The sequence below is a fragment of the Diabrotica virgifera genome, chromosome 7 (genome assembly GCF_917563875.1).
Source record: "Diabrotica virgifera virgifera chromosome 7, PGI_DIABVI_V3a".
Classification (NCBI taxonomy): Eukaryota; Metazoa; Arthropoda; class Insecta; order Coleoptera; family Chrysomelidae; genus Diabrotica; species Diabrotica virgifera.
Window position 1 is genome coordinate 65,731,428 of NC_065449.1, and position 25,840 is coordinate 65,757,267.

Here is a 25,840-nt window from a genome sequence, read left to right on the forward strand (position 1 = left end):
TTTATTTAATTTGGAATTTTACAAAAGATTAATTTAAATTTCGAGTTGTTAAACCGAATTAAACGATTTTTTTCGAAAAGAGATTTTTGAATAGCTTACATTTATGCTTTGTTCAATTTAGCATTATTAGGATAATTTTAAAAAGTTAAATATTTCATTTAATTTATAACTATTTTTCTTTTTTAAGTGCCATCTCCGCGACGAAGGTTGCCAATCATCATGGCTATTCTGACCTTCAAGGCAGTTGCTCTGAACAATTGCCTTGAGCTGCAACCAAACCATTCTCTCAGGTTTTTCAACCAGGAAACGCGTCTTATTCCTACGCTTCTCCTATACTCTCTATTTTTCCTTGAATTATGAGTCTCAATATGTTGTATCATTCGCCTGTCATCACATGTCCGGGATATTGCAATTTTTTTTCTTTTATTGTATATTCCATTTCCCCCTCTCTGCCGATTTCCGTTAACACTTCTATATTCGTGACTTTATCTACCCATGAAATCCTTAACACTCTTCTAAAAATGTCCACATTTCAAACACGTTATTGTTATTTTCTGCGATTATTGTTCCCAAGTAAGTATACTTGTTTAAAAATCCACGAGAAAAAATTTTTCCTGTAGTTGGCTGTATACCATTTATTACAAAAAACCATAAAATCCTTTATAAAAAACTTCCAATCATTCGAATAAAATCGATAACTTAAAATCAACATAGAATTGCTTTTCTAAACCCTAGATGTTCACACAAGAGGGCTTAATAACGTTTATCAAGTTTTCGATCTAACGTGTAATGTGGTTTGCCTATCTCTTTCATTGCAAACATTTTAACTATTACATCAATAGACCGGTCTAGTTAGACTCAAAAATAGGAGTGAGCCTACAATAATTACCATCAAGCTGAAAATTGGCAGGATTGTTCAAAATACCATCAAAAATGAAATCTAAAAATTCCTCATAAATCCGACCCCTGCTAAAAATTTTACGCGGGGTCAAAGGTCACCAAATATGGTTTTTAGCGATTTTCTGCGAAACGGCAAGTTTTATCGTAAAATTAGTTCTAACAAAAAATGTAGGTTAGATAATTGTCTATAAAAAATATCTTAATAGTTTTAAGAGCCACTGTTTTTGAGATACAACGATTCAAAGAGTTGAAAGACTTTTAATCATCATAATATGTATATGTATTAGTTAGTACACCAGGTATATACATCACTGAAGCTGTAATACAAGTAAACATAATATTCTATCGGTCAACTTAACTTATATTACACATAATAATATAAGATTATAAATATGATAATGTTTCTACTATACAGCTTGCGGTCTAACGAGGGATGCAATATATAAGCTGTATTATATTACAGTGCCAACAAAAAAATCTCTACAAAGTGAATGTAACGCGAAAATAATAAGAATTATTTGAATTTTACGGCTTAATCCCAACAAAAATAATAAATTGATATGACAAAGTATTACCTTACAATAATACTTTTTATTTATGCGCCTTAGTTCAATTTGTAAAGATGGGTTTTGTCGGAATAAACACGTTCGTCGGCTAATCTAATCACCCTACCTATACTTTTCTCAGAAGGGTTTGAACATAATAATGAAAGACAACTTTATTTGATGGCTATAATGATTTTACGAGAATATTAGAGCTGCAGAACAACGTCGTAGAACTTCAGCAACATCTTCATCTTCTAATATTTTATTTGATTAATCTATGACAGTATCTACCCCTCAACAGAAATTTCTTGCAAATACTCACAACAAATCTATGTTCATTTCAATGCTGAAAGCTAAGTTTATTGCTGAAAATATATCGGTAAAACAAGCTAATAATGATGCTGACGTAATGATAATTGAAACAGCCATAAAGCAATTCAATTTAACAAATACAACTATTGTTGTAGGTGAAGATGTAGACTTGCTCGTATTACTCACTGGTAGAACTCCAATCGAAAAAACTATCTTTTTTTTTAAACCTGGAAAAGCTCAAAATCAATCGGAAATATATTCATCGAAAAATTTATCTACTTTTGTAAAATGTCAAAATCATATACTATTTTTACACGCAATAACTGGCTGTAATACGACATCTGCATTTCTCAGGAGGGGTTAAACGACTGTTTTTAAAATGTTTGAAAAACAAGATTTACTTGAATGTGCTGAAGTTTAAAAAAAAACTAATTCAACTCCACAAGAAGTTATTTCCAAAGGAATTAGCTTTCTTCTCTCTATGTATGGAGAGCCTAAGAAAACTACGTGCTTAGATAAGTTTCGATATGCATGTTTTTTTAAAAGTACTCGAAACAAAAAACAAGTGCAGTTATCTTGTCTTCCTCCAACCTCAGCGGCTGCTCATCAACATCTTTGTCGGGTATATTACCAAGTTCAAGTGTGGTTTGGTTATCAGCTAGATCCAAAAGACTGGGGATGGAAATTAGTCGACAGTTCATTAAAACCAATTCAAAGTTTACTCCCCCCTGCGCCGGAAAAAGTCTTGAACACAATTTTTTGCAACTGTAAAAAGGGATGTAGTGCTAAATGTGGTTGCAAAAAAGTTGGACTGTTTTGTTCGGTAGCATGCACTAATTGTCAATCACCAACAATTGAGGATTCATTTGATTCTATCGAGGAGCCATGCGATGTGTCATTATTGGAACAATTTACTTGCACCCAGGATGAACAAGAAGAAGAAGAACAAAATGAAAAAGAAGAAGAAGAACTAGAAGATTAAGAAGAGGAAGAAGAAGAACAAGGGAAGCAGAAGTATTAGAAAATTATGAACCAGTTTGATAAATTTCTCTTTTTTTTTAATTTATACCGCTTTATATAACTTTTATCATTATTAACCCTTGCCAATATCAATTATTAAATAGCTTTAAATTAACAGAATCATAACAGATCCGTGGAATAGGCCTACTGGGGAAACCACGTTTAAAAAAACGCGTTAAGTACACTACCTCATAGGTGGTGTGGAAGCGTGTGCGCATATTATGACGATTACCACTTTTTGAATCGTTATATCTCAAAAACGATGGCTCTCAGGAAAAAAAGTAATAAGGCATTTTTTATAGATAATTATCTAATCTACATTTTTTGTTAGAACTAATTTTACGATAAAACTTACCGTTTTGCTGAAAATCGCTAAAAACCATATTTGGTGACCTTTCACCCCGCGTAAAATTTTTAGCACGGGTCGGATTTATGAGGACTTTTTAGATTTCATTTATGATGGTATTTTGAACAATCCTGCCAATTTTCAGATTGATGGTAATTTTTGTAGCCTCGGATGCGTAAGTTGACCAGAGTACAAGTTTATTTTTATTTTAACATATTATTTACCTCAGTGGGAGCGACTGTTTTTATTGTTCGTAATTTAACAAACTTTACAATAAATTTCACAAAACTAACAGGGAAATTTTAACTTCCTGTGGAACTGTCATTTCTGTTATGTTATCATTCAGAATTTCCGCTATCAGAGCCACTTGCTACCATAAAGTCATGATGTGAACAAGTCAAATTCAAGCTCAATGGTACCTAGAGCATGAAACATTAACCGACACATTCAAGAATAGAACTTGGAAAAATGTTGACAAAATTTAAAGAAGAAGCTTGATATTATGTCTTGCCTATAAACAAAAAAATCAAGTATATAGAAATGAGAGGAAAAATGCAGAAGAAAATAAATAGATCAATCTAATGACAGAGAGAATGAAAGTATAAATTTGAGCACTGTTGAAGGTAAAAGTCGTGTCCAGCGTAGTCAAGATTGGAAATTATGAAACAATAGTGGGACCAACGGTATTGTGTTGCATGTGAAATTAGATAATGAATCAGAAAGAGGAAAAAAGCTAAACAGATGTAGAGGAGAATCTTGAGAAACGTTTTTGTTTGTATAAAGGAGGCTAACAGGGAATGGCACAGAAAAATGTATAAGATACATTAAGTATAAGATACATAAGAGATTTTGACCAATAGACATCTAAAGAAATAAAAATTACAGCGAAAATTCCACACCTGTAATTTTGAACCAATCAAAATACGTTATTTTGACAGATCACCATGGCAACGGAGGTATTTTATCGGAAATTTTTTGCTCGTGGGGTACCCAACAGCGAATTATAGTGGAAATTTTTTGACGTTTACAATAACAGAACATTTTTGACAGACTGGTTTTTATTTGTTTACATAATTTAGTTTTGATTCATTTTCTATCACTTGTAGTTACTCAAAACTTATGTAAAATTGAAGAATATACTATTTTCTATCTTGAAATGGTATTCCCATGCAACTACAATGAGTAGAAATTACGAATTTGAAAGCCTAAATAATTGCTGACAAAGCTATGGCGCGCTATTAATCTGTTCATGCAGCTTTGGATTTTCAAATGCAAATTTGGTGTGGAATTGTCTTACCGAATACCACGCGAAGTCAAATTAATATCCGGAAATTTTTTTTGATCATGAATATTTTTAGAAAATTTCCCTCGTCTGCGACTCGGGAAATTTTCAAAATATTCATGATCTCAAAAAAATTTCCGGAAATAATTTGACCTCTAGTGGTATTACTAGTGATTATTTTTTTGATTTTAATTTCCAATCATGTAGTAAGATTTTTCATCGCGTGTTTAATTCTACCCAATCAAATTATTATTATACTCAGGGCCGGTTGTTCGAACGCTAATCAACAATGATCATTATTAAATATTTAATTACTGTCACCAAAACTGTCAATGTCAACTTTGTTTGGGTTGCTGAAAACATAATTAATTACAATTATGAGATTTATTATTAATTATGTTAATAATTATTGTTATATTAATTGATTATAGTCTCAGAATTGTAATTAATTATGTTTTGACAACCCAAACAAAGTTGACATTGACAGTAATTAATTATTTGATAATGATCATTGTTGATTAGCGTTCGAACAACCGGCCCTCAGAATAATTTTTAAGTATTTTATTTCTATTTAATTAAGAGTTTTATAATTTTGACAACTGTCACATTTAAGAAAATTATCCAAAATAAACTATTAATACTGCATTCAATGTCAAATTGTTACGAGGCAAAAAAATCGGCAATTTTAAGCGCTCGAGTGTAATTGAGTAAGATTATTTCATCAATAAAACTATATCTTTAAATAATTTTAACTAATATCTATTGATATTTTCGTCTGAATATTCGCTAAACCAGCTCATTCTGTTGACTTTGACAGCGTGTAATCCGTGTAAAACATTAATTATGATTAATGTCACCGAATGTTTATTTACCAAAACTTGAATTTTGTATGTAAGTATGTATTAAAAAATAATCTATCAAATATCATACGATAGTATGAACAAATAAGAAAATAATGCTCTAATTTGTTTCTCAAACTTGTTTCCATTGGGCAATGTGTATTGCCAGGCAACAAGTTTTCGAAAGTCGCATTATTCTCTATTTATACTCAGTCTCCTGTCATATTAATGTTGATAATAATTTTTGATGATTACCCGTCGCGTCGTCAAGTGACGCGGCCGATATCCTTCGTTACGCAAATTTAAAACTAAATAAACGTTCAGTGACATTAATCACAATTTTAATGTTTTACAACTTGTCAAAATGAGCACATGTATTAATTTGTACACAAATAAATCACAATAAAATTTTTGTTTTGAACAGTTTTATTCATGAAATAATCTCACCGAATTACACTTGACCTCTTAAAATTACCGATTTGTTGCCCTCGAAACAATTTCACATAATTTCTGCCCCCTTCGGGTTGGAAAATTAGAACTGTCAAAGTGTCACTCAGGATACAAATCGGTAATTTTAGAGTTCTTTTGTAATTGCAAGTGAAAATCAGGACTCAGAAAGGTATATGGTCACGGTTTACGAATGCCAAAACAATGAAACGAATGAAAGAGTTTTACAAGCAGTAGAACAAGGGAAGAAAAGAAGAGGGAGATAACGAAGAAAGTGGTTTAATGCCATTGGGATTGACAGAAGAACGAACTCAAGAGTTTCGCCTTTCCTACAAATTGATTCTATTATAAAAACTGGCAAAAATATTATTCAAACTATTAGTAAAATAGCAGAAAAAGAATACAGATTACTCTTTAATTTTGTTTGCCGAATAAAACTTTTGTTCTAAAGTGAGTAGGAGCAAAACTTCGGCTCCAATGCTTCTTAAAGGGGTTTATTCTTTTCTAATCCTGAGAAAACTAATAAATATTTTTGAAAAATTTAAACGCAAAATAAAAGATTAAATCATTACCGAGGGTCGAAAGTCTCTTAGAACAAACAAAAAATTTCTTTTGAATGAGATATTTGAAGTTAAAGATCACACTAAATTTGTTTTCACCCCTGTAACTAATTAAAATAAAAATAGAAGTTTTCAGGGACTTTCGGCCCTCGGTAACAACGTAATCTTTCATTCTGCCTTTAAATTTTTCAATAATACTACCCAGGATTCCAAAATGAATGCATTTAAAAAGAATTGGAGCCGAAATTTTGCGCCGACCCCCTTAAAACTGATAAAGATTCTACATATCTCATAAAATATTATGATATCTAGTAGGATCCAGAATTACAATAAATGCCATCTTAAAATTACGGCTTTTTAATAAAATTGTTTTTTGTATAACATACCCCTTTTAGGCTCAATATCTTGCGCCAATGTACTGCTACACTATTATCAGGACTATGTAGAGACTAAATTGATTTTGAAAATATTGGCGTGTATAAATGTATAATATAACGGTTTTCCTTCAGAAACAACATGACTACGAAACCATTCATGCTGGTAATAATCGAGTACATCGAACATTGCTGCCTCACATCCTGTTTCCTTCGATAGGATTTATATTATATTATTCCTTTTATACTGCCGATCATATATGCTACAATTATTGATGAAAAAGTAAAAGCTGGTACGTAATGAGTTTAATTACTATGAACTTATATTTCTAAAAAAATGTAACGCATTTGATAGTACCTAATTTTACACTCTTTTTTGCGTTTGCGAACCATAATTAAACCATCTATTACGAAGTATCATGAGATATCAAGAAAGAGGCACATTTTAGGAAGAGCATCAAAACAACAACAAAAAGTAATAATTTGTGAGAATGAACGATAAGTTATAAAATACATTACATATTTTATAGTACAATCATTCAAGCAATTCACCCATTAGCAATTATTCTAAAGGCCTTCATGGATTTGTTTGAAATTTTGACAGTAGCACAAAAAAGATGCAAATAACAAACCTGACTTGGTGCCAATGTATGCCTCCACCCCGGGAGTGAATGCCACCCTTTCTCGGGGGTGGAAATTTAAAATTTCATAATGACACCAGGACTCGATAGAGAATTGAATTTTATGAATGTATTTATTTATTTTATTTATCGTATGGCAATTACAACACATTTAGAACAAAATTACAAACACTAGTAATATAGGTATATGACAAACTTCAAATAGTTACAAACAAACATCAAGTGTATTAATATAATCATTTGACTCTGAAGTTGCAAACAGAAAGTCTTCAGGGCTACCATTGTAGGATCTTGAGGGACCATCTTCAATAATGTGGCCAATGGTTTGGTTCTCCCCACAATCACATTGAGGAGACGGGTTCTTTCCCCATTTATGTAGCATGTATGCAAATCTGCCATGTCTGGTTCGGATCCTATTTAGAGTGGACCTTGTTTTACGTGGAAGATCAAAACCTGGCGGCTTGTGGGTAATGCAGGGCATGTTATTTTGCCATGCGTTCCATTCTTGGGACCATGCATTCGTGATGTTGAACTCCTCATGTATCATTCTTGCCGTTTTTATTGGTGGTTTTCTAGAGCGGAGACGGGTATTTCGTGCATCCTCGGTATCTTGGTGGATCGGCAGATTTATATTGTTCATGATCTTTTTGTATTCACGTTTAAGTACGTCAACTCGTCGTAAATGTGGAGGTGGGATGTGACTTAATACTGGAAGCCATTGGGTGGGAGTTGATTTAATTGTACCAGCTATCACCCTCATAGTGCTGTGCAGCTGAGTGTCGAACTTTTTTACGTGTGGGCTGTGTAGGTAAACTGGAGCACAATATTCAGCGCTCGAGAAAACAAGGGCTAAGGCAGTAGAGCGGAGAGTGGAAGCCGATGCTCCCCAGGTGGTACCGCAGAGCTTCTGTATCATGTTATTTCTTGTACTCAACTTTTGGGCAGTTTTTGTTAGATGATCTTTAAATGATAGCGTTCTGTCTAGTGTTACGCCCAGGTACTTAGGTGTTTTGTTGTGGGTAAGTGTGGTATTTTCAAACCGTATGTTGAGTTCCTTTCCAGCAAGTTTATTGTTCAGGTGAAAGCAACTAACTTCTGTTTTGGATGCATTTGGTTGAAGTCGCCACTTGCGAAAATATTTGCCCAATATATACAGGGTGTCCCAGACTAATTTACCCACGCTATATCTCTTAAACGAATAGAGATTTTCGAATGGGACAAAAAGTGGTCTATTCTACTTGTAATACACTTTAATATGGCGTAGAAAAAAATCATCCCCTAAATATTCATCCCTTAATTGCAACCCTTAACTTTAATTTTTTTAATAGCACCCTGCATATTTTTTTATAGTTTTGGATATGGACTTCTATCGTCGATTCAACACATTTTTTAAAAATAAAATCGGTTCGTAAATAACCAAGAAAATATCAGTTAAGTTTTGTTAATTATGTGTCCCAGACTAATTTATCCAGGCTATATTTCTTAAAAGAATAGAGATTTTCGAATGGGACAAAAACTGATCTATTACATTTGTAATACACTTTAATACGGCGTAGAAAAAAAAATATCCCCTAAATATCCATCCCTTAGTTACAACCCCTAACTTAATTTTTTTTAAATAGCACCCTGTAAGTTAGGGATGAATATTTAGGGGATGCATTTTTTCTACGCCATATGAAAGTGTATTACAAATGGAATAGATCAGTTTTTGTCCCATTCGAAAATCTCTATTCTTTTAAGAAATATAGCCTGGATAAATTAGTCTGGGACACATAATTAACAAAACTTAACTGATATTTTCTTGGTTATTTACGAACCGATTTTATTTTCAAAAAATGTATTGAATAGACGATAGAAGTCCATATCCAAAACTATAAAAAAATATACAGGGTGCTATTAAAAAAATTAAAGTTAGGGGTTGTAACTAAGGGATGAATATTTAGGTGATAATTTTTTTCTACGCCATATTAAAGTGTATTACAAGTAGAATAGACCACTTTTTGTCCCATTCGAAAATCTCTATTCGTTTAAGAGATATAGCGTGGGTAAATTAGTCTGGGACACCCTGTATAAGTCTGCCGTCAGAACTTCTTCAGACGTTTCTATAGTTTATTTTTTTACCAAGAGGAGTAAACTAAGAAGACAGATTCACACCCAAGAAAAGTCACCAAATTCATCTTCTTTTTTCGTTGATTATGTCGGCTTTACGGTAATTCAGTAATCACAATCGGAGAACCTCGCACGTCGATTGTCACAAGTATGCAAGCCAAGAAAGAGAGTAAATAAGAAGAACACGTCGATTCTAACCTCAACTTGTTGTTGGTTTGTTTGAATAATTTTTTCCAATTTATGTACTTCCAATATGTAGGTATATATTTCTTTTGTTTTTCAAATTACAATAAAAATGTTGGATTGGTATGAAGAAGTTGAAGAATTTTTAGAGTTTATTTCTTATATTGTAGAAGAAAATCGCCCGGAAAGTATACGAAAGCCATGTGATAAAATTATATCAAATCCAATGGAATTTTACAATATTGAATTTCATCAGCTGCAATAACTTAAACAACAAAGATTTTATGCTACTTTATAGGAATATAACCAGTTTTTATGAAGTTGCCCATTTCAAATTACAGGTACAGACTTACGTTTGTTATTCAGGCCCTTATTACATAAATGAATTGTAGCTCTTTCATGTTCTAGAAGCGAGATTATGAATGTTGTTGGTGAACAACAAGGTCAAGTTATGTTGGCTTAATATTTGATCTAAGTGCATTAAGAGGTATCATGAGAAAGAGTGAAATTCCAGGATTATTAATTGGCAATAGTAGATACGCATGCAAATACTATCTATTTACTTCAGTATTACAGCCAGGTATTTATTGATAATTGGCCTAAATAAATAGTAGGTTATTTGATAGATAAATATACTAAAATCACAATAAAGATGCTTCTTCTTTTTGTAGTGCCTATCTGTTTCGGATGTTGACAACCATCATGACAATCTATACTTTGCACACTGCTGCTCTAAAAAGATTTGTGGTTGTTGTGTTGAAGCACGTACGTAGATTTTTCAGCCAGGAAATCCTTTGCCTTCCTGGTCCCCGTTTTCCTTCTACTTATCCTTGAAAGATTAGTTGCAGCAGTCAATATATTTTACTTTTCCTCATGATGTGACCGAGGTATTCGATTTTGGCTGTTTTTATTGTGATTAATAGCTCTTTTTCTTTTTGCATTCTCAGCAAAACACTCTGATTAGTAATGTGGTTATTATAAGATATCTTCAGGATTCGATGATAAAGCCACATTTCAAAAGCCTCAATATACTTGCAGGTGCCATCTGTGAGAGTCCACAACTCAAGTCCATACAACAGTACACTAAAGATATAACATCATAGTAACCTGATTTTTATGGGTATCGACAAATCATGACATTTGAATAACTTAGCCATTGCTTGAAATGTAGATCTTGCTTTCTCTATCCTACATTTGATTTCTATGGAATGATCCCAATCTTCATTGACGTTCGTACCAAGGTAGGTGTATGTATTTACTCTTTCTATTTGTTGACTGTTCACACTGATTCGTCTAAATTGCTGTTCCTTCTTAGAGATCATCATACATTCTGTTTTCTTAGTGTTTAGTGAAAGTCTGCATCACTGATTGACTTCTGCGATTCTGTTCAATAAATATGCACCAGAAATAAACAAACCAAGACACTTAAATGTTACGAGGAGTACTCCCTAATCATGATTTACACAAAAAATATATAAACCTTGTAAATCAGGATTTGGGATTTACAATGTACTTATATAAATTGTAAATTATTATTTAGGAGTGCACCTCGTAACATTCAATGTTTCTTGGTTTATTTATTTCTAATGCATCTTTATTGTGATTGTAGTAAGTATAATATATAGGTATATATGTATATCTTTTTAGGTAATGATCAAGAAAATAGATACAATAGTGCACATGTAAGAACAAGAAATGTTGCCGAAAAGCTATTTGGAACCTGGAAAAAACAGTTTCCATGTCTTCAAAAGTTCTACAAACCGAATTAAATACATACCTTGCAATATGTGCTACAACAGTACCTTATAAGTTATAATCTGGGTACAAGAGAAAATCATGATGGTGATGATGATTTTGTAGAAAATCTTGATTTGTCGGTAAATGGAAATGTTAATGATGTGGAACAATGTTTAAATTTTAGGAGGCATTTTTATCGACAATATTTTGCATGAGAATGAGAATACATTATTGAATACTTGTAATATATTAAATGTTTTTTTTTTAATATTTAATGGGTCGTCTTTCTTTGGGATTTTTTGCCTATTATTTCTCAAATATCATGATCATTGGCTTGACAACTCTTTTTGTTTGAGTTTTGGTCCCTTCAGGAATACTTACTTCTCCATTCTAATCTATTTGAAGATTTTGATTTTTTGTTCTTCCAATTTTTTATTTTTAAAATTTCAATGTCTTATCCTATTTGTTCCTTGCCTATATGTAATCTTTGGTCTTCCTCCTGTTAATGTCCAGCTGATATTTCTTTGTTTATTTTGGAAAATATTTCATGTTCTTCCATCTTTCCTCTTATTATGTGCTCCTATTTTGATGAATGTTAGTATATAGATTCTGGTATGTCCTGTATAGTTCAAAATTATATCTTCTTCTTAATTTCCCTTTTTTTTTTCTTCTTTGTATATGTGTCAAGATTCTTCTGCCTAAGTAACCAATTGGTCGTCTTCACTTTAAGTAAGTAACCAGATTTCAGATTCATATGTAAATACTGGATGTATTAAGGTTTTGTGCAATTGACATTTAGTTTTTCTTGTAATATCTTATCTTGGTTGTTTGATCGAGCCCTGGTAACTTTAATTGGCTATGAACTGTTTGTATTGCTATGTTAGATGCTATTTAGCCTGATTTCAGTGCTTTGTTATTGTTTATTTTATCTACTTGTCTACTGCTAGTCTATTATTGTACTTTCACTATATATGTTTTGAATTTATATAGTAATCTGTCTTTCTCTTCTATCTATATTCCACTAGAATTTGTTTATTTATTCTGAGAATACATTATTGAATCCTTGTATAATGTGAGATATATGTAGTTTCTTTTTTAGTTTACTTCTCAACATGTATTTTTTATATTTGATGTTAAAATAAATGAGTACGAGTTTTTCTCCTTTTAAATAAGTGTTTATTTGACAAAGCAATATAAAATTAATTACACATGTAAACAACATTACATAATATACTATTTATGCAGATGACATAGTCCTCTTAACAAATAAAAAAAGTGAAGCTGTTTAGGAATTTGAAAGGTGAAGTAATAAAATTACTTTTACATCAATTTCGAAAAGTAATATTACCGCTCGTCAATTTAGATAATTGCAAGTGTTAAGTAATGGTAGCTATAAAATTTGGTCTGATACATATTAAGTATTTTAGGATATATATAAAAACAACATAAGTAATAAAATAATGATAGTACTCATCTCAGAATAAAATTTAATCAACGCTGAGGTACCTGCATAAAAGTACACAAGAATACAACTATTACATTACAATACAACTGTTTCAAAATGTTGGGCTGATAACAATATTACCAATTCGTGACAGGATTTTATGGAAGGATATTCGTTTGGTTTGAACCCACCTATTGGAAAAGGTAGACTAATAATTATTCATATTGGATCTGAAAGAGGATTTATAAATGGTGGTTTATTAAAATTTACTACAAGATCCACTGAAGATTATCATGAGGAAATAGAGCTATTTCAAGAATATTTCTTTCAGATGGTTAGTAACATACCACAAAATTCTGTCATAGTAATGGATAATGCTAGTAACCATTCTCGTTTAATTGAAAAACTACCGACTTTGGATTTATGTAGGCATTAGATACTTAATTAGTTGAAATGAAAAGAGGTGACATTTGATAATACGATGGTTAAAAAAGAACTCATGAATAGCGTTCAACAACACAAACAAAAGTATAAAAATATGTAATCGATGAAAAAGCTAAAGATGGCGGAATAACTGTACTTCGTTTATCCTCATATAATTGTCAACTTAACTACCCTAAAGAGTTAATATGGGCACAAGTAAAGGGTGACGTAGCTAGAAACAACAATGCATACAACTTAGTTGATGTGAGAAGAATTTTACAGGAAAATATCGAAAGCCACTGCAGAAAATTGGAAACTATGTACATTATAGAGCATGCAAAAAAGGAGGAAGAAAAGTTATGGAACTTAGATTTCGTAGTTGACGAATGCTTATTAGAAACCAATTGTCATTGCAACAAACAACAAAACTTCAAAGGATGATCATAAACAAAGGAGAACAGAATATAGCAAATTCAAATATTTGGAAGTGACAATAATTGATAAAGTGGAAGATGAAAAATAAATAGAAAAGATACTACTAAAAGGAAGCAGAACAATGGGATAATGAAAGTTACTTGACCAGTGGCATTGTATGCTTGTTACACTTGGACAATGAATAAGAAAGATGAAATGAAAATATGACATCTAGAAAACGAAAGTACTGCAGGGAATTTTTAGTGGAGTTAGGAGTGGAAAAAGAATAACAAATAATATGGAAAGTCAGACCAGAAATATCATGAAAGATGTGGTTCAAAGTAATAAGCAGATTTGGATGGTAGGTATAAAAGTGCAGATTTGGATGGTAGGTATAGAAGTGCAGAATTGGATGGAGAGAGTTAATGGCCAGCAGAGATAGAGAGTATTTTTTTGTGGCATCTGATGCAATTTACTATTTTAGGTGGGAATAAAGCCACAATTTTAGTTTGCAATTAAATTTATTTTTGATTTCGATACGTTTCGATTTCCACTTCGCAGGTCGTTATCAAAATGCAAAACATTTTGTTTTTGGTGCTTGGTAAAAAAAACTTCTAATTTAATTTTATCTGACTCATTTATATTAACAATTGAGGCCATGAGAGCCAGAGTGGCCTAACTGATATTTACATTCAAAGAAAATGATAAGAAACTAACAATGTTCGACTGTTTTAGTAATTGTATGTTGACCAATAATGATTCTTGGTCAACATACAATTACTAAAACAATCGAACATTGTTAGCTTCTGATCATTTTCTTTGATTATGTAAAGTAATGTAAATATCAGTTAGGCCACTCTGGCTCTCATGGCCTCAGTTCAGACATTATATTATCCATTTTAAAGTAAATAACTTTAAATAAACGATGTTGCCAATACTTATCTATGAGTTGCGTTCCTGGGACGACTTTATTGAAAGATAGTTCATTCGAAAACATAAAATCAACTTAAGAATATCCATCAAAAAAATCATACCATGTGATTTGTTTTTAAAAATTTAAATCTCAAATAAATTTAACTTTAAACTTAAATTGTGGTTAAAATTCAAATAAATCAAAATTACATTGAAGCGAAGTTCCTGAGAAGATGAATAAATTGTATTGAACATACAATTATTCATCTTCTGAGGAACTGGTGTCACTGTCATCATTGCCAATTGAAATTATTAGTGGTTCTATGACACTATCCATGATACCATCTAGTTTACACATTTTTTCCTCTACTTTCAGGATGTGCTTAACACAATTTTGCCAATGTGTTGGAGTTACATTGTCCAGAGCTTGTAACAGTAGATTTTTTACTTCTTTCAGTTTATATGTTGTGTTTTTTAATGCCACTTCATTTTTCACTTGAGCCCAAATTTTCTCAATGGGATTCAACTCACAATGATATGGAGGCAACCGCAGTACAATTTGACCATTTTCTTTAGCCATCTCATCAGTTACATACATATTATACTCATTTTTATTTAATCGTATCAGATGTAATAATTCTGACCTAACCATCTCCAAATTGAAAGGAATATTTTTTATTTTTAACCATTCCTGCATGTCTTTCTTTTTTGATGATGTTGTCGGAATTTTTTCTAATTTTCTGCTGTGGTATGCTGCATTATCCATTACAATAACAGCGTTTTTTGGTAATTTTTGCAGGATATTACTAAACCAATTTTCGAAAACAGATGCATTCATTTCTTCATGGTAATCTTCTGTCTTTCTTCCCTCAAAAAGTAAAAGTCCTTCATTAACAAAACCTAACTCTGATCCAATATGTAAAACTATGAGGCGTTTTCCTTTTCCTGATGGATTTTTCAAACCAGTAGACAACCCCTCAATAAAAGCCTGTCTACGGTTTTTTATATCGGTGTCTACCCACACTTTCTCTTTGGTGTGACCTTCATTTACCCATGTTTCGTCAAGGTAATAAATTGGTTTACCTTGACTTCTGTATTCTTTTATAGAAGTTAGGTAACGACGTCTCCATCTTATGATATCATCACGTTCGATAAGATGACTTCTTCGACTTCTCTTCAAGTACCTACAAAATAATAAAATGTATATTTTGACCTTACCTTTATCTTTCTCCATACAAATTTTCATGTTTAAAACACTCATAAAATGGGTATATTATTATAATAAAAACAATTGATATTCCGCGATTATTTGGTATAAAAATACAAAAAAATCTATGAAATTCACCAATTCTTCAACCTAGATTCACCCTTCTTAAGTTCAAAATCGGTATATATAAAAAAATGCATTTTCTCGACTTACAATCAAGCAATTTTCTTCATTTTTTTTTTAATCCGAGGTAACTCGAGTAGAGCCACCTAAATAGTGCATAATTAAATCCAAAATATGCTTTAGTTTTGTTATAATAAATTAATTTATTTATAACAAAATAAAACCACATTTTTTCCTATGTTGTAGAATGTTTTTTAGAAAAACTTACCACATGTGTACCTTTTTAACGTTATAAATACAAATATTCTTATTTGAATGTTGTCTAATTCTTTAGACAATCTTTGTTTAAACAAATTAAAAATTTTTGTTGATTTTTTTACCGGGCGGGGACTGATCGGTTTTAGCGTCTCTGATTTCGCTTCAGAAGAATATATTATGTCATCTGTGTTTATATTTCCTTGATGAAATAAAGACTATTTAATTAAATAAAGATTGTTTAAATAATTATACAGCTTTCAAATGAAACAATTTGCATTTAGAGCGTCTACAACATAGGAAAAAATATCCTCTAATTGATTGCCTAACCCAGACATAATATGAATATTTTTTGGGTTGCACTTATTATTTACTATTAATTGTGGCTAACCCATATTTACTTACTTAAAATTTATTTGCTTCAAGAATTTATATAATGTTGAACGACACATGTTTGGAAGATCTGGGCGGTTGTTAACTTCACTTAAAATTTTATTTAAAGTGGGCATTTCGTTCTTGAAAAAGAAGCTGTGTACTATCTGTCGTACAGATGTTTTAACTTTTTCGTCATATCTTGAAAGTACAGCAGGTCTACCGCCAATATTTTTAGGACATCTTACAGTTCCAGTTTGCTTATATTCCTTAATGGTTCTATAAATCGTTGAATTCGCAACACCTAAAATTAGAACATTACTTAGTAAGTCTTTGATTTTAACAATCGGTATTCTGAAAAACTTACCTGTTGCCTGCTTTATTTTTGCTACCATGGCTGTTATTTTCATTCCAGGATCATCAATTTTTATTTGTTTGTACATATTTATAATGAATTGTTTTTCATTTGATGATAAATGTCTACCCAAATTCACTCCGCGTTTTTTAGGTGGAGAAGGGCAATTACCACTAGTACTCGGCATTGAATCCATATTTTTATCGTAATGACACTAATATGACGCTAAATAGTTCTAAAAAGAACTGTTTTTTATATAAATGCAGACGAAAAATCAAAAAATTATAGGAATAACGCAAAAACACAAAAACTCGATATAATTTTTGAATTTTAAATAATAGTGTCAATTTCAGAAATGTCAATGTCATAATTTAGTGGAGTAAACCCGCCTGCCGTTGGACCAATTAGAAACAAGCATTACGGCGCGGTAAATTTGAATCACTCCTCTTGGTAAAAAAACAAACAATAGTGTTCTGCATCGTGTAGTGAGGGTCCAGTCATCGGCGTATCCGAACTATCTTGATTGTGTTTCCGGCATATCTGCTAAGTATAAGCTAAATAGTAGTGAAAAGAGCACTGACCCCTGTGGTAGACTATCATTATTGAAAAGTAACATTAACGTACTTTAATTTTTATATAACATTCCCTATGCCCAAATTTATTAGTTTTTGAGATATTTTCATTTTTCAGAGCAAATTATTTTAGGTGTTTAAATTTATCTAAATTTTAAGTAAGCCATGACTGAATTGACAATTGAAGATTACCGATTATCAATCCGGTAATCAATGTAACACTGTAGCAAATAAAGAAATAAAAATAATGTATTAGTAATACATTTTACAAACAAAAACACAACCACTACATGCAACATTTTTGAAACAATTAAAAACTATCTTTTTATGTAAATGCAACAAATAAACAAAAAAAATTAGTAATAAATTTTACAAATAAACACACAAACACAAAATACAATATTTTGTGAAGACAATTAAACACTACTTTTGTATGTAAATGTAACAATGTAACAAATAAAGAACGAAATATAATTTATCAGTAATACATTTTGCAAAAAAACATGTTTGAAAAAATTAGAAGCTACTTTTAATAAAATATTTTTAATATTTAATTTACATAAGGTGTTCAAAATTATCTCCTAACACATTTATGTACGCCTAAAAACGATGATTGAATGAGCTATTTACTCTACGGGGCATTTGTAAATTAACACATCGAAATACACTTTATATTCTATTTTTCATCTGATCCCTTGTTGTTAAAGGTATTTTATAAACTTCATTATTAACGTAGCCCCACTAAGATCAGTCCAGTTTATTAAATTCTTGTGATTTGAGTGGCCACGCTACTGGTCCATTGAAAAATTAAAATATCTCGAAAACTAATAAATTTGGACATAGGGAATGTTATCTAAAAATTAAAGTACGGCAATGGTACTTTTCAATAGTGATATAAAATACAGGGTGTTCCATTTAAAATTACTGAGAAAAAAATGTACTTGCGTTTTGACTCACCCTGTATATGATATAAAGAAAATTAGCAATATCGACCATTCTTGAAAATTTTGACAATACGTTAAAAAATATGGCATTAATAAACCATTGTTGTTTTGCTTATTTTTATTTATACAGGGAGTTGAACTTGTTACGATTTACATATAAAATTGGTTATAACTTTGTAAATATTCTGTATAACATAACAAACCTTTATATTTTTGTGATGGAGAAGTTAATAGGATTTTGAATTTAAAATAAAATATAGGGTGTTCTATTTAAAAAAACATACCTTTGGTCTGCCACTGTGTTATCGAATACCCTGTAACATTCTAACTAATTTTGTAATGTGAAGCTCAAAGGTGGCTAAAATTTTTGTTATTATCTTTTATTGCTATCTATTACTATAGCGGAGTTATTGAGATTTACCCTACTAATGAATCACCCTGTAGAAGTAACTGTAAATTAAATAATAAAAACGGATAACTTTAACCGCAATTAACCTAGGTAAAAGTTTTTTTTGAAAATTCGTTAAAAATACCAACTTTTGATATCCCAAAGTAGATTTACTCTATAGTCAATATTAGCAAATCTATTCAAATTGTTTTAAGCTAAAAATGACTCTACTTTAGTAACATGTTTTCGGGATGATAAAAATCACTTTTTATTGATTTTTTAAAATTATTTGAGAATAAAAGTGTTTTTCTTTCATGTGGTTTCCACAGAATTGCTGTATCATTATTATTTTCTGAACAATAACATTGCAAATAAAAGCTCTTTGGGATAAACAAATTGAATAAAATTAAAACTAATTGACGAATGGTCTTGAAACTTTTTGTACATAATACGTACTGGTTGTCTCAACTTTTCATGCAATATCAAAGTCTTAAGTTCATTTTCGCAAAAATTAAAGCAAATTTTTTATTTTCGAAATTTTAGTTTTCTTGCAATTACCGAAGCAACCAATAATCATACCAAAATTCGAAAACTGCCACTTTGAACCTTTGCTCATCTACTAAAATATGAATAACCTAAATAAGATATTTAATTACCCTATTCTTACCTGTAGCGATTTAAACGAAAAAACTGCCATTTTTGACACTTATTTGTTAATAACTAAAATGTATTAGGTATATAGTACCCAAAAAAACTAATTTGCAACCTGGCTGCTCAAGTGTCCCGACAAAAACCCTATTTCTCTGGACTATGTCTTATGATGTTATGTTTCCTATGTAAAGTGCGAAAGGAACAAAGTGTTCAAAGAAAAATATATGTAAAATAAAAATGTATACCATTTTTATTCAGTTGCAATGCGAAGGCAAAACAATCTACTTTTCAATTAGAATACGGAGTGCAGTCCAGTCCCTTGAATCGCGATTTTCGGCTCTTATTGGAGCCTTCATCGGAAAGAACGTAGGCACTGTTCTCCATATTTTAACTGATTCGCATCGAGAGGTTTTCCCACCCATTGCAACTGAAGTGATGATAGTAGGTGGCTAGCGCCATCTGGCATTGAAAGAAGAAGTAGTTTTCAATCCTAATAGTAAATTATTAATATTGAAAATATTAAAAATATTATTAAAAGATTTTTAAATTGAAAACTTATTGGTAAACTTTCCTGGTGACACCTCCAAGACTTCTACAATTTGCAAGTCAAATGGATGCTGCAGTGAAGACGAGAGGGAAGGAATTCTACACTATGCAATTCACATCCCCCGTTTGCAGCTGGTAAAGTTTCAACGGAAAAATGCACCTAGTTACTCTACGGAGTAATACGACTATAAAATAAAAATGTATACCATTTTTATTTAGTAAAAAATACTTATTATTTAGTAAAAAATATATGTGTAATGTACCTCTCGCTATTTAACGAACCTCCACGTAAAGACAACAAATCCGTACTTACTTTCAAGGAAAATCCACCCGAAAACATCAAATAGCCTCCATTAAACAATCTCGTCTCTCTTATGTTACGCTGTGCATACCGCTCACTTGGTTGACAAATAACTCTTATATATCTCGATCAGAGCTGTTAACGATATGTTTGTTTCAGTTCTTAAAGTTTTGTTAACTGTTATATTTTATTGTTCATTTAGTGTTGTTTCAGTTAAAAAGCATGTTAAAGAAGAAAACTGTCTATTTTCTTTATTTCTAAAGATATCATGGATATTAAAAATCAAAATGTTTACGAAACATAAGAATATAATATTTTATTTTATTTATTTATTTATTTATTTATCGTATGGCATAGATATAACAAGAACACATAATTTAAAAAAGTATATAAAACATACATGAAGTATCACAAAAGAACATCTAATGTATTAATATACTGTAAAACATTTTCGGTCTCATTCAGGAACTCATCGAAAACTCCGGGGTACCGCCTTCGGGGGCATTCCTCAATAATGTGGCGGACGGTCTGCCGTTGCGCACCACAGTCACACTCAGGAGTAAGGGCCTTTCCCCATCTATGCAAGCTTTCAGCACATCTACCGGTACCTGTTCTTATTCTGTTCAGCGCCGTCCATGTATTGCGGGGCAGTTCAAAGCCTGGCGGTTTCTGATCGATACAGGCCATTTGGTGTGATTCCTGTGGTGAGTCGCTCTCCCATTGTCTTCTCCAAGCATTGGTGAGGTCGAAATGTTCCTGATCTAGGGAGGTGGCTCTTAATAATGGGGGATATCTGGAGCGCAGTCTGTTCATTTCGATATCAAGCTTATCATGGTGGATGGGTAGTTGATGGTTGGCCTCGATTTTTCGATATTCTCTGAGAAGAGAATGACTTCTTCTTAGTTTAGGCGGTGGAATGTGACTCAAAATGGGAAGCCAATAGTTCGGTGTTGGTCGAATTGTACCTGAGATCATTCGCATTGTCTGGTTTAATTGGGTGTCAATGATCTTCGTGTGTTTGCTATTGAGCCATACCGGCGAAGCATATTCAGCCGCCGAGTATACGAGTCCGAGAGCGGATGATCTGAGTACGGAGACTGAGGACCCCCATGTGGTGCCACATAGCTTTTGGATTATATTATTTCGCGTCTTCAGTTTTTCTGCCGTTCTTTGTAGGCGTTCCTTAAAACTTAAGGTTTTGTCAAGAGTCACTCCAAGATATTTTGGTGTTGAGTTATGAGTGAATAGTCTGTTTTCAAAGTGAACGGAGAGTTTTTTGTTGGCTTGGGCATTATTCAGATGGAAACAGCTCACTTCAGTTTTCGTTGCATTGGGCTGTAGCCTCCATTTGCGAAAATATTCACCCATAACAGCAAGGTCATCCGTCAGTATTGTTTCTGTAACATTCATGTTATTATGTGTTGCTACAATGGCCCAATCATCAGCGTACCCAAATTTCTGCGAAGTTGTCCTAGGTAGGTCCGCGATGTATAAATTAAAGAGTAAGGGTGCCAAAACAGATCCCTGTGGCAATCCATTGCTGAGCTTCATTTGGACACTTCTTAAGTTGCCCATTGTGATGTGAAAAGGTCTGTCGGTGAGCATGCTATCAATGAGTTTGGTTACCTTTTGGCACGGGATGGCACGGATCAGTTTGCAGATTAGTCCTTGTCTCCAGACGGTGTCGTATGCAGCTGATAGGTCAATGAAAGCAACGGATATTTTTTGCTTTCTTTGAAAACCTGCTTCGATATGTGTTGTTAGGAATAGGATCTGATCTGTGTAGCTGCGGTTAGGTCTGAACCCTGCTTGCTCAATAGGTATCACCCCCAATATGGTGTTACTAATTCTGTTGTGGATTAAGCGTTTTAACAGTTTATAGACACAGCTCAGCAATGCAATCGGTCGGTAGTTTTGGGGTTGATCATTTGCTTTTCCTGGTTTCAATATGGCTATAATGGAGGCCTTTTTAAGGAAATGGGATTTTAATATATCTGTGTAGAAATCAGCCAGCCATTTCCTAGCATATTTGCTACAATGGAGTAAAAATTCTGGATGTATTTTATCGGAGCCGGGTGCCTTTCCAGATTTAATTTCTGATATTGCTGAGGTAATTTCTTCTGGAGTAAACTCGTCAGAGTATTCAGATGTAGGCAGGCATGCAGACTTTAGTATTTTTAGGTCTTGTTTTACTTTGGTGGTGTGGTCACGATCTCTAGGTGCCCTTGAGTTTGCTACAATGTGGGAGGCCACTCTGTTGGGAACTATTGGTACTTTGTCTCTAGTTGAGTGTCTGCTACTACCAAGTTTTCTAAGTAAGGACCACGCTTTTCTGCTTGATTTACTAAAGTCTAGTTTTTCCACAGTTTCCATCCATTTTTGCCGTCTGGCTGCATCCAAACTATGCAGCAGTTCGTCCGCAATTTCTCGGTCTTGGCTTTCGTTGTATTCTTGATACAATTTTTCGCATTTTTCATCCCATCCTGGGACATAATCTCTACGATATCCTCTGGGTATAGTTTTCTTCGCTGTAGATATAACCGCGCCAACAAACCTCATATAGTTTGTACGTGTTGGGGTTATCCATCCGAGACATTTGTCCAATCTCGCAGTAAAAGTTGCCCAGTCTGCTTTTTTAAAGTTCCACCTAGGTCGAGGGAAAGATGTTATTATTGGTATTTTGATGCCAACTTCTATTACAACTGGTCTATGTTGGCTATGTGGAAAATCTGGGACCACTGTACGTGAAGCTGCCAGGGGTTGATTGTTTTCGTTTGTGGAGACAAAGCATAGGTCTGGGTTGTATTCTCGCCTCCAGGCTGCAGATCGAAAAGTTCCCCTATCTTTAGCGTCAAAGACTAAATACGTGCCAGCCCCTTCGCTCCAGTTTATCAAAGCCTCGCCGTTTTGATCACTTTGTCTATACTTCCAGAGTTCGTGATGGCTGTTGAAATCTCCAACATACACGAGGGGTGTGGGTGGGCGTGAATAACATGCGGAGGCCACAGGACTGCCGGGGGTTTATAAATATTGCTGACAGTAATTTCGCCAATTTGTATGGTAACCGTATGAATGTTATTTATGTCTGATGTAGAACATATGTGTGCATTTTCTATTTTGTTTCGGACATAGGTTGCTACTCCATAAGCTGGATGGTAAGTTGCACCCAGAAAATCGTAACCATGAATTCTTCCTCTAGCGAGAATTTGTTCCTCGTTTTCTACATGGGTTTCCTGAATTGCGACTACGTCGATATTATTTTCAATGAGTACCTTTTGAAGGTACTCACATTTACTTCTACTAATGCCTTCTATATTTAAATGGTATATTATTCGGACGCTTGGTCTGAGTCGTTTTGTTGCTTGGTCCTGAGAAGGTCCCTTTAAGTTGTTGGTTGTAAGCATATCTTATTATTTTAATTATTTTAATGTGTGCCTTGCCAGGAGATCTAGAGATTCTAGATTGTCTGGCTGCCTATTTTGCTAGTTCATTTAGCATTACCCAGGGTGCACGTGTAGTATTCTACTACGGACGCGAACTAGCTTTACACCCCTATATTAGAATAATATAATATGATTATAGTCTTAACATAAGAGAAACATTTCTTTTCTTCCATCCGGTATAACTTTAAAAAAGAAGTTTCAGTAAACCTTTACCCAACTGTGTAAATATCAAAGAAAAATCTAAAATAATAAAAAAAAATTAGCGGAATCCGTTAATCTGCTCACGAAAAATAAATTATAAAAATGAGCATAATTTTAGGTGATGCATAACTTTTGAAAGTATATGTTTTTAACTGTCTCATCCAATAAAATTATTAAGTTGTTATGGGGTTCTAACTCGTCTGTTAACTTTTTATCTGTTGTACTATGAAAGTCTTTACAGGTTTTTCCAAAAAATCAAAACCGCCATCTTTTTACTCGTCCATGTTCTTTCTCATGGACATATAATTTTAAATGAGCTGAAAAAGAAGCAAAAATCCTGAAAACAACCACTTTAAATAAAAATAAGCCTATCTCCGCTCCCAATCAATGCACATATACGAAGTACCTACGTTGAATATCAACTTGACCAATAAAATGTGCTCTTATTTTACAATAATGTCAATACCGTGTTCGGAGACATCCGATGACAGAGGTAAAAAGCTACTACAAAATAAACAGGATCGGCTGCGCCTTTTAGCACCGAACGATATTTTCACTTTTATTAAAAATTTAATGACATTGATTAATTGGATATGCGGACGATATAACCATAGTAGCAACAGATAAAAGGGAATTAAAGAAAACTTTCCAAGAAATAGAAAACCAATCCAAACTGAGTATCCACTGACGAATAAATGAAAATAAAACAAAATACATGGATGTAAGCAAGAAAAAGAAGACACAACTGACAGAAATGACAATAGCTTCGCACACAGCTTCGAAGAGGTTGAAACGTTCAAATATTTGGTAGTATTAGTCAACAGAAGAAATGAAAGTGTAGATATGAAAAGAAGAATTCAAGCAGGAAACAAAGCATTCTACAGAAATAAAATAATTTTCAAAGATAAGAAGATAAGCCGAAATACACAGATGAAAATCTACAAAACGACCATAAGACCAATAGTGATATATGCTTTGGAGACATTCACATTAACAGCAAGAGAAGAAGAGCAGCTGAAAATTTTTGAGAGAAAAATTATGAGAAAAATTCTGGGACCAAAGAGGGAAAACGAAGAGGAGGCAAGACAATGGATGAACCAAGAAATACAAGAATGGATGTGTCAAGAGAACATAGAGCAATAAAAGCACAGAGAATTAGATGGTATGGACACATAATGAGAAGGGAGAAGAACAATCCGTTAAGAGTTATAACCGAATTGATAGCACCAGGTACAAGAACCAGAGGCACAAGGGCGGATCCAGGACCGATTTTCGGGAGGGGCCATGAACATTTTTTGGGAAGGGGTACCAGAGGTCTGGGGGCAATTTTTAAAAATTAGGGTTACAATGGTGAGTTTTAAGGTACTTTTCACACACTTGTGAGTGCCATAAAGACATTCAAAACTTCTCGTTATTAAAGTCAGTACCGATTTCTACACATTCCTTCGGATCCAAGGGCAGTTCTTTCAACACGTTGAATAATATTTTTTCCAATGCTTGTCCTGTCAGGAATTGTTTCCCTCTTTCTTGATTTATGTTCTCATAAGCGAGCTATGAACTTGACAAACTCTTCATGAATGTTGGTATTGTGTATGTAACCCGGTCTATATAGACATTTCAAATAACAAAAATTGCCGGGGAGCCAAATTTTGGTGGAGAGCTAGGGTATACCATAACAAATAAAGTTTAAAAAGTCCCCATCGATCCCATGTGTGCGTCAAAAGTTATTCGGGGTCAAAGGTCAAAATTTGAGATTTTTTGGATTTTTTTCGAAAACGGTAAGTTTTATCAAAAAAAAACTTTAAACCAAAGTTGTAGATCTTAAAATTCTCTACAAAAATACTCCTTACTAGTTTTTTCCTAAGAGTTGCCATTCCTGAGATATCGCGATTCAAAGAGTCACATTATACATGATATGCACACGTTTCCACACCACGGCGCGTTTTTTTTTTACCGTGGTTTCCCCTGTACGCCTACTTCACTAACTGTTTTGA

The 25,840-nt window shown here is 32.8% G+C and overlaps 2 protein-coding genes across 6 annotated transcripts; one reads left to right on the forward strand and one right to left on the reverse strand.

The window, feature by feature from the left end:
* The first annotated feature begins 9,373 nt into the window (after positions 1 to 9,373).
* On the forward strand, positions 9,374 to 11,375 carry LOC126888456 (putative nuclease HARBI1). Of its 4 annotated transcripts, XR_007699560.1 has the most exons (4): positions 9,374 to 9,630; positions 9,729 to 9,899; positions 9,951 to 10,138; positions 10,597 to 11,375. XR_007699560.1 is itself a non-coding variant. In XM_050656772.1 (3 exons), exons 1-3 carry the CDS (start codon positions 9,616 to 9,618, stop codon positions 11,242 to 11,244), a joined length of 225 nt encoding a protein of 74 aa, XP_050512729.1. In that variant the 5' UTR covers positions 9,374 to 9,615; the 3' UTR covers positions 11,245 to 11,375. The 4 variants fall into 4 exon arrangements, 2 of the variants coding, with proteins under 2 accessions (XP_050512729.1, XP_050512730.1); XM_050656772.1 differs by lacking the exon at positions 9,951 to 10,138 and having other exon boundaries at positions 11,206 to 11,375; XM_050656773.1 differs by lacking the exon at positions 9,374 to 9,630 and having other exon boundaries at positions 9,673 to 10,138; positions 11,206 to 11,375.
* A 389-nt stretch (positions 11,376 to 11,764) lies between these two features.
* Positions 11,765 to 17,263, reverse strand: LOC126888457 (uncharacterized). Of its 2 annotated transcripts, XM_050656775.1 has the most exons (3): positions 16,813 to 17,263; positions 16,479 to 16,749; positions 11,765 to 15,672 (listed from the first exon to the last, which is right to left on the reverse strand). In XM_050656775.1, exons 1-3 carry the CDS (start codon positions 16,994 to 16,996, stop codon positions 14,748 to 14,750), a joined length of 1,380 nt encoding a protein of 459 aa, XP_050512732.1. In that variant the 5' UTR covers positions 16,997 to 17,263; the 3' UTR covers positions 11,765 to 14,747. The 2 variants fall into 2 exon arrangements, with proteins under 2 accessions (XP_050512732.1, XP_050512731.1); XM_050656774.1 differs by having other exon boundaries at positions 16,479 to 17,263.
* Positions 17,264 to 25,840: the final 8,577 nt, after the last annotated feature.